Source organism: Rhinoraja longicauda, chromosome 22 (genome assembly GCF_053455715.1).
Source record: "Rhinoraja longicauda isolate Sanriku21f chromosome 22, sRhiLon1.1, whole genome shotgun sequence".
In the NCBI taxonomy this organism is placed as follows: Eukaryota; Metazoa; Chordata; class Chondrichthyes; order Rajiformes; family Arhynchobatidae; genus Rhinoraja; species Rhinoraja longicauda.
Genome location: NC_135974.1, coordinates 14,972,271 through 14,986,353, shown reverse-complemented (window position 1 = coordinate 14,986,353; position 14,083 = coordinate 14,972,271). Strand labels below are relative to the sequence as shown.

The following is a 14,083-nucleotide window of genomic DNA, read 5'->3' as shown; positions in this document are numbered from 1 at the left end:
TGCAGAAGGACCTCTTTGCTCCTATACTCAACTCCTTTTGTCATAAAGGCCAACGTGCCATTAGCTTTCTTCACTGCCTGCTGCACCTGCATGCTACCTTTAAGTGACTGATGAACAAGGACACCTAGATCTCTTTGTGTGCGTGTGCGTATCTGTGTGCATGTATATCTGTGTGTGTATCTCTGTGTGCATGTATATCTGTGTGTGTGTGTGTGCATATCTATGTGTGTGTGTATCTCTGTGTGCATGTATATCTGTGTGTGCGTGTGGATATCTGTGTGTGTGCATATCTTTGCGTGCATTTCTGTGTGTGCGTGTATGCATATCTATGTGTGTGTGTATCTGTGTGCATGTATATCTGTGTGCGTGTGTGCATATCTATGTGTGTGTATCTGTGTGTGCATATCTATGTGTGTGTATCTCCGTGTTCATGTATATCTGTGTGTGTGCATATCTGTGTGTGTGTGTGCGTGTATCTATGTGTCTGCATGTATATCTGTGTGTGCTTGTGTGCATACCTATGTGTGTGTGCGTGTATCTATGTGTCTGTGTGCGTGTGTGTGTATCTATGTGTGCGTGTGTGTGTATCTATGTGTCTGTGTGTGTCATATCTCTTGCAGAGCCTGAGTGTGAAGCCGCAATGTAAATGTATTTTTCCCATAGACGTATCTCGCACCATCTGGGCACCATATCACTTAGCAGCAATCATTCGAATGGGAGGATTTTTTTTTGCTCAAAACGTTATCACCTTCTCTCCAAGGGAAGAGCAAATGACATCGACCATATGTGTTTGGATGTTTGAGCTGAATCTTCAATGAGGGAAGCAGCTGGATGTGCCTGCTCCTGACTCTGCCTTTCATTACACTAATGTAACCCTCCGACTCCTATTCCAATCTGCAGCGTGTCACATTACTCAGTGCAAGGATAATGGAAGCCATTTCAATTACCGGGTCCACTGCTGACATTAGCACCAGTCAGACTTTGCAACCCATTCCTATCAACATTAGCCAGCTTTCATTGTCTTTGATTTTGCCCAGGGACATTCGCTGCCGTGCAGTTATCTGCATAACTGTGTAGCTGGCTGTTCAGTCGGAAACTTGTGCAGAGTTTGCAAGAGTCCGTGTGGGGATGGTGTGTGTATGCACATGACTGCAGGCGCATGTGTGTTTGTGTGAGTGTGAATGTGTGTGCGCATGTGTGTGTCGGTGTTTGTGAGTGTGCAACATGGGTGGGTATGCAGGTGGGTGGGTGTGCATTGTTTAGTGCATGCATGTGTGGGTGTGAGAGGTGAGTGCATGCAGGCACGAGTGAGTGTGTGCTTGTGTGTCGATGGGTACATGTGTAGAGTGTATGTATGTGCCCTCTTCTTTGAGTGTGCATATGTGGCTGTGTGTTTGGACGTGTGTGTGTGTATAGTGGGTATGCGTGTGCGAATGGGGGTGTGTGCCTTCATGTATGTGTGTTTTTGCGCATGTGGGTGTGTACATGTGGCAGTGTGTATGTGCACATGTGGTTGTGGCTGTGTGTATGTGCACATGTGTGGCTTGTGTAGATATATGCATGTGTGTGGCTGTGTGTGTATGTGTTCGCTCATGCATGTGGCTGTGTGTGTTTGCATGTATGCGTATGTGATTGCATGTGTGCGTGTGCACACACACATTGCTACCTGACCACAGGTAGGAGTGGTGGTCCCGGCAGGGTATCTGCACCAAACCCAGCACTGGAAGTCACTGCTGAGACGCCAGGTTTCTTTGTGAACCCTTTCACCGTGTTTTGTCCAGATTATCTATTCAAACCACATCTAGGTCACCTTGCTCACACTTTTATCTTAAATTAGCCACTGAACCAAAAGGGTTAAGGACATTTGGACAGATACATGGAAAGGAAAGGTTTCATAAGATACGGGCCAAATGTGGACAGGTGGGACTGGTGTGGGTGGGGCATCTTAGTCAGCATGGGAAAGTTGGGCCGAAGGGCCTGGAGCCACGCTGTATCACAGAATGCTATGCAAATGGAAGCTGTTGTTTAGACTTCAGACATACAGTGTAGAAACAGACCCTTTGGCCCACTTAATCCATGCTGACCATCGATCAGCATCAGGGGTTATGGGGAGAAGGCAGGAGAATTGTTTTGGGGGGAGAGTTAGATCAGCCATGATTGAATGGCGGAGTAGACTTGATGGGCCGAATGGCCTAATTCTTCTCCTATCACTTATGAACCCCCATCCACACTAGCTCAATGTTATCCCACTTTCTCATCCACTCCCTACACACAAGGGCCAATTAACCTGCAAACCCGCACGTCCTTGGGATGTGGGAGGAAACCGAAGCGCCTGGAGAGAACCCACGCAGTCACAGGGAGAACGTGCGAACTCCACACAGAGAGCACCTGAGATCAGGATCAAACCCTAGTCTCTGACGCTGTGAGGCAGCAGCTCTACCCGCTGCGTCACTGCACCATATTAAGTCTGAGAAGCATGTGAGGGGATTAGGACGGGTGCATGCAAGCTTGAATGTAAGGAACAGCATGGAGAGTCGGGCTGAATGGTCTCATCCTTTTCTGGTCCTCTGCTTAACTCAGTCTGAATCTTCCAAGTAAGTTAATAGCAACTTCTGAGACTTGGTTGTCCGGGTAACATAATCATACATCCATTGCACCATACCACACCCACTCAATTTATTGCTGAGAGTGGCGTGACATTCTACACTTCATCATTTCACGGCAAGAGAGATTTTTTTGTTGTATGTACCGAAACAGAAATCCTCGCTTTTATCTGGTTGCTCTTATTAGATGCAGGCTATTTATTAGCTAAAGTAGATCTTACTGTTGGCTGACTTGTAACAGGGTTCTGTATTGTTTGTTAGGAGAGTCATAGAGTCATCCTACATGGAAGCAAGTCCTTCAGTGCAAATCGTTCACGCCAACCATGATCAGTTTAGCTTAGAGATTCAGTGTGGAAACAGGCCCTTCGGCCCACCGAGCCTGCGCTGACCAGCGATCACTGTACACCAGTACCATCCTACACATTCACAGCTTGACTGGTGAATGCAGAGATTAGTTTTAGTTTTTAGATTAGTCTCATTTAGTAATGCAGAAACATGCCCTTCAGCCCACTGAGTTTCACTTACCAGCGATCACCCCCATACACTAGCACAATCCTACACAATAGGAACAATTTACAGAAGCCAATTAACCTATAAATCTGAACTACCGTCTACCTAATTGAAGACGCTCAGGCGATCATAAATTGGACTTTGCTTGACTTTATCTTGCACTAAATGTGATTCCTTTTCTCCGTTATCTGTAAACCGTGGATGGCCTGATTGTAAACATGTGTAGTCTTTCCGCTCACTGGATAGCACGCAACAAAAAGCTTTTCACAGTTCCTCGGTACACTTGAGAATCTATATACTAAAACTCTCGTTTGTTTGTTTGTTTGTTCCTGAACTACAGCCAAAACGGTACACGATAGCGCGACAATGTTAGGCCCACCTTACTCACCGTCGTCCCTTTGGTGCAAATGGAAGAAGTTTCATTGAAATCAGTGTTATATTTTTATACATTTTAAAGTTTAAATCTATCTCCAAGGGAGGGGTGGAGGGAGAGAGGAGGGGGGATAAAAGGGTTGAGGGGGATGGAGTGGGGGGAGGGGGAGGGGAGGAGCGAGGGGGGGAGGGGAGGGGAGTAGGGGGTAGTTGGAGGGGAGGGGCGAGGGGGGGAGGGGAGGGGAGTAGGGGGTAGTTGGAGGGGAGGGGGGAGGTGGGAAGAGAGAGTGCTGCACCAATGCAGGAGAGGTTTGGGCCCAACGGGTCCACTTGGTCTAGTAATAAACTAAATGATGACATTTAGTGACATTTGTTGATTCTTTATAGTCACGTGTACCGAGGTACAGTGAAATGCTTTGTGTTGCCTAAGACCCGGTAACACTAAACTAAACTAAACTCTCTCTATCTCTGTCGTCCACCAGGCCAACTTGCCCCTGTTGCAGAGGGAACTGCTGCACTGTGCCCGCACTGCCAAGCAGACGCCAGCCCAGTACTTGGCACAACACGAGCACTTGCTGCTGAACGCCAACGCCACGTCCCCCGTTAACTCAACCGACCTCCTGGAGGTCAACGAGAACGGCAAGAGGAGCAGCCCAGAGAGGTAGGTCGAATGCTGGCTGGTCGACACACCCGCCGGCCCCTCACCTCAAGTTTATCCTTGCCCTCACACACAAGTGACATAAAATGAAGGCCAGACCTTTTTTAATCCACCACCACAGTTTCTTAACGTTGGCCTTATCTCAAACTTAGAGCCATCAGAAGATGTTGTCCGTACTATTACAAACCAAGTCAATGAATCCTCTGTAATTGAATCCTTTATACCCCGGTAACCCTTGCACAAGGCCAACACTCTCTCACTGCACCCCCCTCTGTGATTCCTTCTATATCTCTAGTTTCCCTTTCCCCAGACTCTCAGTCTGAAGAAGGGTCTCAACCCAAAACGTCACCTATCACTTTCCTCCAGAGATGCTGCCTGACCCGCTGAGTTACTCCAGCATTTTGCATCTATCTTCAACCCCTCTGTCCATGTCTTCATGTTCATAAATCATAGGAACTGAATCAGGCCATTCGGCCCATCGAGTCTGTTCCGCCATTCAATCATGGCTGATCTATCTTTCTTTCTCAACCCTATTCTCCTGCCTTCTCCCCGTAACCTTTGACACCCTTACTAATCAAGAAATCTATCAATCTCCTCTTTAAAAATACCCAATAACTTGGCCTCCACAACCATTTGTAGTTGGAAACAAGACAATTAGAAAAGAGACATTGTGATGAATCCAGTTAGTCATAGAGTGGTACAGCACAGAAACAGGTCCTTCAGCCCAACTCATCAAATCGATCTTGATGCCAATCTAAGCTAGGTCTATTTGCCTGCGTTTGGCCCATACCCCTCTAAATGTTTCCTATCCATGTGCCTGCCCAAAAGCTGTGAGAATACCTGCCTCAACTACCTCCTCTGGCAGCTCGTTCCATATACCCACCAACCTTTGAGTGAAAAAGTTGCCCCTCAGGTTCCTTTTAAATCCTGCCCCCTTTCACCTTAAACCCATGTTCCCTGGTTTGGTTTGGTTTAGTTTAGTTTACTTTAATTTAGAGATACGGTGTGGAAACAGGCCCATTGGCCCACTGTCGACACCGACCAACGATCACCTGTGGACGAGTTCAATCCCAAACATGAGGGGCAATTTACAGAAGCCAATTAACAGCCTACAAACCAGCACGTCTTTGGAATGTGGGAGGAAACCGGAGCATCTGGGAAAAACCCACGTGGCCACGGTGAGAACATTCAAGCTCTGTGCAGACAGCAGTCAGGATCGGACCCGGGTCTCTGGCGCTCCAAGGCAGCAACTCTACCGCTGCGCCACTGTGCCGCCCAAGCTTCTTGATTCCCCATACCCTGGGTAAAAGTCTCTGTGCATCCATCCTATCTATTCCCCTCATGACTTTATACACCTCTCTTACATCACCCCTCAAGCTCCTACACTCCAAGGAATACTGTTCTTGGCCCATAGCCTTGTAGATCACATCAAGACAATTAGAAAAGAAATGTGCTCTCCTAATTATCTGTTATATATGCTGGCAGTTTCTGCCACGTCCACCTATCATCTACTCGCTCAAAGAAAATCTTTATTTTACCTCCATTCTGATTCTTATTAATCCTTCACGAGGACATTGCCAGGACTCGAGAGCCTGGGCTCTAGGGAGTGGTTAAGCAAGCTAGGGCTCTATTTGGAGTGCAGGAGGATGAGGGGTGATCACATGGAGGTGTACAAAATCATGAAAGGAATAGAGAGGGTGAACTTTTACCCAGTCGGGGAATCAAGAACCAGAGAACATAGGTTTAAGGTGAAAGGGGAAACATTTAATAGGAACCTGAAGGACAACATTTTCACACAAAGGGTGGAGGGTGTATGAATCGAGCTGCCAGAGGAAGTATAGTTTAGAGATACAGTGCCAAAACTGACCCTTGGGCTCACGGAGTCTGCGCCAACCATCAATCCCTGTCCACTAGCACTATCCTACACACAAGGGACAATTTACAATATTTACCAAAGCCAATTAATCGACAAACCTGTACGTCTTTGGAGTGTGGGAGGAAACCGGAGCACCCGGGGAAAACCCGTGCGGTCACAGGGAGAACGTACAAACTCCGTACAGTCAGGATGGAACCCGGGTCTCTGGCCCTGTAAGGCAGCAACTCTACCGCTGCGCCACCGTACCGCCCCTGTGAGGCAGATTGTATAACAACAATTGAAAGACATTTGGAGAGGTACATGGAGAAGGGAAGATTTGGATATGGTCCAAACACAAGCAGGTGGGACTACCGTAGATGAGGTATCTTAAGTCGGCCGAAGGGCAGGTTTCCATGCTGCATGACTCAATGACTCTAATCATTAAACATCGATCCCCAATTACCATCGCTGGTGGGAAAACTTTTATCTTTCGAGGTGTTTTGGAATTTCATGCACGTCAATTGTGCCTTTTCTGTTCTCAAAAGAAGCAGACCCTCCCTAGTCAGTGCTTCCTAGCAACCAACACTCCACCCTGACAACAGTTCTATAAACCTTTACACCCTGACAGTTGGTCACACCCTTGGAGTAATGTGATGATCTGACTGTACCTGTTCCTCCAGGTGTGACTTTAGACTTTACAGATAGAAACAGAAAATAGTTGCAGGAGTAGGCCATTCGGCCCTTTGAGCCAGCACCGCCATTCAATATGACTATGGCTGATCATCCAAAATCAGTACCCCGTTCCTGCCCTCTCCCCACATTGCTTGATTCTGTTAGCCCAAAGAGTTAAATCTAACTCTCTTGAAAACATCCAATGAATTGGCCTGCGCTGCCTTTTGTGGCAGAGAATTCCAAAGATTCACAACTCTCTGGGTGAAAATGTTGTTCCTCATACAGATACAGCGTGGACACAGGCCCTTCGGCCCACTGAGTCCGTGCTGACCCAGCGATCACACTAGCACTATCCTACACACATGTGGGACCATTTACAATTTTACAGAAGCCAATTAACCTACAAACCCACACATCTTTGGAGTGCGGGAGGAAACTAGAGCACCCGGAAAAAACCCACACGGTCACAGGGAGAATGTACAAACTCAGTACAGACAGCACCCGTAGTCAGGATCGAACCCGGGTCTCTGGTGCTGTAAGGCAGCAACTCTCCCACTGTGCCACCCTAACGCGCCCATGCCTGCATTGGCACTGAATGGCCTGCACCAATGTAAAGACAACTAGTACTGGAAACATTTGGCAGGCCTGCAAAAGTGGTGCAGCCGGTAGAGCTGCTGCCTCACAGCGCCAGAGACCCGGGTTCAATCCTGACCTCGGGTGCTGTCTGTACGTAGTTTGTACGTTCTCGCTGTGACCGCGTGGGTTTTCTCCGGGTGCTCGGGTTTCTCACACACTCCAAAGACGTGCAGGTTTATAGGTTAATTGGCGTCTGTAAATTGTCCCTAGTCTGCAGGATAGTGCTAGTGTACGGGGTGATTGCCGGTCGGCGTGGACTTGGTGGGCTGAAGGGCCTGTTTCCACGCTGTATCGCTAAAGTAAAGTAAAATACAAATAGACTTTTGTTTTGGAAACCACAGTGGTGGTGCCTTGCTTTGGATGAGCCAAGTGTACAGAAGTCCATGTTGCCATCCGGCACTGGCAATCCTCAAGTGGTACCGTGTGCATTTGTTTCAGCTGATGAGAGAACTCTGTGAGATTGGATCTGATCCAAGCGGCATTTATCCGTTTCAAAATGCAGAGGAGACTGGTTTGGGCGAGGGGAGGGGGACTGGGACGAGTGGAGTCGAGGAGGTGGGGGAGTATTTGACATTCCAGTCAGATTACAGAATAGAAATACCAGAACAAATAGTTCACCAGAATTGGACAAGGCAGTTCTTATGATGACAATGGGCATTGAGTCTGGAACGGTGAAAGGTTCTGGTTTGGCTTCAGCTCATCATTGAGTCACACTGACTAAAATGTTTCAGAGACCTGTGATGCAAGTCCAGTCATGCTGTAGGTGCGCCGTAGAAAGCATTGTATCAAGTCAAGTCAAGTCAAGTCAAATTTATTTGTCACATACACATACTCGATGTGCAGTGAAATGAAAGTGGCAATGCCTGCGGGTTGTGCACAAAAATAATTACAGTTACAATAAATAAAGTTAATAAGTTACTAAACATAGCACCAAAAGTGTCGACAAAAATTTAGTCTCTGGGGTTATCAAAGTTGACAGTCCTGATGGCCTGTGGGAAGAAGCTCCGTCTCATCCTCTCCGTTTTCACAGCGTGACAGCGGAGGCGTTTGCCTGACCGTAGCATCTGGAACAGTCCGTTACTGGGGTGGCAGGGGTCCCTCATGATCTTGCTTGCTCTGGATCTGCACCTCCTGATGTATAGGTCCTGCAGGGGGACGAGTGTAGTTCCCATGGTGCGTTCTGCCGAACGCACTACTCTCTGCAGGGCCATCCTGTCCTGGGCAGAGCTGTTCCCAAACCAGACTGTAATGTTGCCGGACAGGATGCTCTCTACAGCCCCAGAGTAGAAGCAATGAAGGATCCTCAGCGACACTCTGAATTTCCTCAGTTGTCTAAGGTGGTAAAGGCGCTGCTTAGCCTTACCCACCAGTGCGGCAATGTGCGTTGCCCACGTCAGATCCTCTGCGATGCGGACTCCCAAGTATTTGAAACTGCTCACCCTATCCACAATAGACCCATTTATCTCCAGTGGCGTGTACGTCCTTGGATGTTTAGCCCTTCTGAAGTCCACAATCAGCTCCTTTGTTTTAGTGACATTCAAGAGGAGGCTATTGTCCTGACACCAGAGTGCCACCAGAATGCATCGCAGCATGGTTTGGGAACAGCTCCATCCAAGACAGCAAGAAATTGTAGAGAATTGTGGACGCAGCCCAGACCATCCCACAAACCAACCTCCCTTCCGTTGACTCCATCTAGACTTCACACTGCCTCGGCAAGGCCACCAGCATAATCAAGGACAAGTCTCACCCCGGTCACTCCCACGTCTCCCCTCTCTCATCAAGCAAGAGGTACAGAAGTTTGAAAACGCACACCTCCAGATTCAGGAACACTTTCTTCCCGGCTGTTATCAGGCAACTGAACCATCCTATCACCAACTAGAGAGCAGTCCTGAGCTGTTATCTACCTCATTGGAGACACTTGGACCATCTTCAGTCAGACTTTACTGGACTTTATCTTGCACTAAACATTATTCCCTTAGTCATCTACCTGGCGATTGTAATCGTGTACAGTATTTCTGCTGACTGGTTAGCATGCAACAAAAAGCTTTTCACTATTCCTCGATACATGGGACAATAAACTAAACTAATCCTAAACTTCACCCTGTACTCAGTATTACTATGGTGTTGGCAGAAAATAAAAATTTAATCAAGAGGAAAGTCTAGCTGAAGTCTATTTTTTCTGTTTGGAACAGCGAAGGTTGGTGAATGCGACTGGGGTGGTGAAAGCTTGTATAAGATTATAAGGTCACAGAAGTAGGGTCTTGACCCAAACGTCACCTATCCATTTTCTCCATAGATGTTGCCTGACCCGCTGAGTTACTCCAGCATTTTGCCTCTATCTTTTGTGTAACCAGCATCTGCAGTTCCTTTTTATTACATTATATAAGAGTTTGATTGATTGAAAGATCTTTGGTCCACCGAGTTGAAGCCAATCATTAATCACTCATTCACACTAGTTCTATGATATTACAATTTTGCATCCACTCCCGACACACTGAGGACCATTTACACAGCTCAAACCCGTAGCCAATTAATTGGCGTCTGTAAATTGCCCCTGGTCTGTAGGATGTGAAAGTGGAATAAAATTGAACTGGTGTACAGGTGATCGATGGTCAGTGTGGACTTGGTGGGCAGAAGGCCTTGTTTCCACGCTGTATCTCTAAACTAAACTAAACCAAACCAGGGGACTTATGTTTAAGGTGAGAAGAAGCTGAGGGGCAACATTTTCACTCAGCAGGTGGTGGATATATGGAACGAGCTGTCAGAGGAGGAAGTTGAGCAGGTGCTTTAACAACATTTCGAAGACACTTGGACAAATTGTGGCACGGTGACACAGCAGTAGAGTTACTGCCTTACAGTGTCAGAGACCAGGTTTTGATCCTGACTACTGGTGCTGTCTCTACGGAATTTGTACATTCTCCCTGTGACCGTGTAGGTTTTCACCGGGTGCTCTGGTTTCCTCCCACATTGCAAAGACAAGCAGATTTGTGGGTTAATTTTCTTCTGTAAATTGTCCTTAAGGTCTAAGATAGAACAAGTGTGCAGGTGATTAGTGGGTGGCGTGGACTCGGTGGGCTGAAGGGCCTGTTTCCATGCTATATCACTAAACTGAACTGAACTAAGCACATGGATAGGAAAGGTTTAGAGGGGTGTGGGCCAAATGTAAGACGAGGCAGGGCATTATGGTCGACATGGACAAGTTGGACTGAAGGGCATGTTCCCGTGCTCTATGTTTCTATGACTAAGAGATTACGAAATTCTTAGTGCCCTGACCATTTCAGCCTCAAATGCATTTTCTGCCAAGAAGGAGTTGTAGATTTCTTTTCTCCTTTGAACAAAGAATCGTTTTCTCAAATCATACAGCAATTCTTGGAATTTATATAACACCCTTCACAAAGCAAAACCTGCCAAGTCTCTTCCTGTAGGCATTGTCAAGCAGAGATTGACCTCAACGCAACATAACACATCACATCAGAAGAGCTGAGCAAAAAGCACCCGAGAGGTGAGAGTGTCCTAAAGGACGATGGTTTAAGAGGTAGAGAGTTCAGTTGAAATCTGTTAACTGTTGCAAGTCAAGAGTGTTTCATTGTCTTTAGACTTTAGAGATTCGGTGTGCAAACAGGCCCTTCAGCCCACCGAGTCCGTGCCAACCGGCAATCACCTCCGTACACCAGCACTGGTAAATCGAATGCCCAGGAATGAAGGAGGCTACAGAGAGTGGTAGACACTGCCCGGTCCATCACAGGCACTGACCTCCCCACCATAGAAGGAATCTACAGGAGGCACTAATATCATCAGAGGCCCACACCACCCTGGCCATGCTCTCACCACTTCCAACATTGGGAAGAAGGTACAGGAATCGGAAAACCATGGCCACCAGGTTCAAGAACAGCTTCTTTCCAACAACCATTTGGCTCTCGAACACTGCACAACACTAGCCTCAACAATGAACTGAAGGATGTACCTTCAGAACGGAGATGATGAGGAACTTCAACCAGGGGGTGGTGAATCTGTGGAATTTATTGCCACAGACGGCTATGGAGGCCAAATCATTAGGTATTTTTAAAGCAGAGATTGATAGATTCTTGACTCGTATGGGTTTCAAAGGTTACGGGGAGAAAGCAGGAGATTGGGGTTGAGAGGGAAAAAATAGATCAGTCATGATTGAATGGCAGAGTAGACTTGATGGACCGAATGGCCAAATTCTGCTCCTATGTCTTGTGGATCTATAGATTGTCTTTGGTTGCACTGAGGTCCAGGGTTTTTTTTGGTCTGGTATTAACTTATTGAATATTTGTTTGTTATATATTATCCAACCGTATTGCATTTACAGGCCTGTTAAGCTGCTGCAAGTTAGATGTTCATTGTTCCGTTGTCAATACAATGACATTCGGGGTGGCGCAGCGGTAGAGTTGCCGCCTTACAGCGTCTTACAATACCTACACTATCTATGCCTTTCATATACTTATATCGGATGTCCTTTCAACCTCTGGCATTCCAGGGAAGACTATCCGGATCTTGCCTGTTTTCTCGGTGCATCGTGAGGAGCAGTGAATCTTCTTGTGGAGGCTCCTAGCCAACATGTCGGGTTTGTAAACGGTGTTTCCTCCTCCTGAAAGCGTTGATATTCTTCCCTCAGGAACAAAGAGAACGGCTTTGACCGAGATCCTCCAGCCAAGAGGGTGTGTACCATCAGTCCCGCCCAGCGCCACAGCCCAAGTGTCTCCTTACCACCCCCACCCAACGGGCAACTGCACCCAACTCCTCCCCCCCTGCAACACTACAGCCTGGATGACGTGGCCATGAGCCACCTATACCGAGACCCACAGAGACTTCCTGAGTACAGAGACCGGCACAGACATCACGGTGAGTGGGGCATCGACTGTCAGAAGCATGGCATGGGAGCAATCTCTATCGCCTCAAAGCTTTTCATAAGTATTGGAGCATAATTAGGCCATTTGGCCCATCAGGTCTACTCCATCATTCAATCGTGGTTGATCTATCCTCCCTCTCAACCCCATTCTCCCGCCATCTCCCCGTAACCCCTGACACCCGTACCAATCAAGAATCTGTCAATCACCACCTTAAAAATATCCATTGACTTTGCCTCCACTGGCAAATAATTCCACAGATTCGGAATTCCTCCTCGTCTCCTTTCTAAAGGTGTGTCCTTTTATTCTGAGGCTACGGCCTCTGGTCCTCGACTCTCCCACTAGTGGAAACATCCTCTCCACATCAACTCTATCCAGGCCTTTCACTATTCGGTAAATTTCAATGAGGTCTCCCCTCATGGGCTTTTGCTGGTTCTTTGCATCTTTGTCAACAGCAGCTCTGGAGAGAGCCTGTATTGCAGTTTACGCATAGTGAGTGTGCACAATCAGCTGCTATAGCAGAGGGATGGTTCAATGGTTAATGGCTCAATGTTTTTTATTATCATATGCACCGAGGTACAATGAAGTTCTTTTTTTCCTATCCATAAACACAATCCCAGATTAAGTACAGAGTGCATAGAAATAACTCACTGAGACCATATACAAGAGTCGCCAGGGTTTGATGCCATTCTCAAAGTCTATACACTTAAGAATGAATGAATGCATGAATGAATGAATTAATGAATGAATGAATGAATGAATGAATGAATGAATGAATGAATGAATGAATACGTTTATTGGCCAAGTATGTACACATACAAGGAATGTACCTTTGTGCTCCGCTCGCAAGTAACAACACGAACATACAGTAAACAATTAAGAATAAAGCATAAAACATTAAACCATTAAGAATACAACATTACAGTGAAATAAACCAGAGTGAAAAGAGACTTAATCTGGGATTGTGTTTATAAAAGTAATAATTTACTGAAATGTAAGCAAAGAAAGAATTTCACTGCAGCTCAGTTACAAGTGATAATAAAAAAAACATTGACCATTGATCCATTCCTCTGTTGTAGCAACTGTTTGCATACACCCGCTATGCTGTTGCTGCAATAGAGGCTCTCTCTACTGCTGGCCATTAAGGTCCATTGTCCTGGCTGCAGGGCCTCCAGCCATCACCTTGATCCGGGTCGTCCAGCGAACTGTTGCCCCTTTCCTCGCCCATCCACCTTCAGCCTTTGTGCCCGGGGAGTGGGGGGGGGTGGCACCTCCTGCAGCCAACCTTGAGGGCACAGAGGCCCTTCAGCACACAGTATCAAGAGTCAAGTCGAGAGTAGAGACACAATGTGCTGAAGTAACTCAATGGGTCAGGCAGCATCGAGGGTGACATTTCAGGTCGGGACCCTTCTTGAGACTGAAGAAGGGTCCCGACCCGAATCGTCCTCTAACCGTGTCTTCCAGCGGAACTGCCTGACCTGCTGAGTTCCTCCAGTATTTTGTGTCTCCTCTTTTGTAACCAAACATCTGCAGTTCCCCGTACCCCTGTCAAGTCAAGCGTGTTTAATTGGAATATGTATCAACAATGAAATTCGTACTTGCAGCAGCATAATAGGCCTGTAGTTGAGTTTAGTGTCATGTGTACTGAGGTACAGTGAAAAGCTTTTTATTGCATGCTATCCAGTCATCAGAAAGACTATACATGATTACAGTTGAGCTGTCCACAGTGTACAGTTACAGGATAAGGGGAATAACATTTAGTGCAGGATGCAGTCCAGTAAAGTCCAATTAAAGATAGTCTGAGGGTCTCCAATGAGGTAGATGGTAGGTCAGGACTGCTCTCTGGTTGTTGACGGGATGGTTCAGTTGCCTGATAGAAACTGGGAAGAAGCTGTCCCATAACATA

The 14,083-nt window shown here is 46.9% G+C and overlaps 1 protein-coding gene across 2 annotated transcripts in view; it reads left to right on the top strand.

Annotated features, from left to right (window-relative positions):
* The window catches only part of LOC144604415 (protein CBFA2T1-like), a 117,560-nt gene that overhangs the window by 87,344 nt on the left and 16,133 nt on the right, over positions 1-14,083 (top strand). For both annotated transcript variants that reach the window (XM_078418804.1, XM_078418805.1), the window contains exons 5-6: positions 3,968-4,146; positions 11,946-12,172. In XM_078418804.1, the coding sequence (XP_078274930.1) occupies positions 3,968-4,146; positions 11,946-12,172 (406 nt within the window). The remainder of the gene's footprint in view (positions 1-3,967; positions 4,147-11,945; positions 12,173-14,083) is intronic.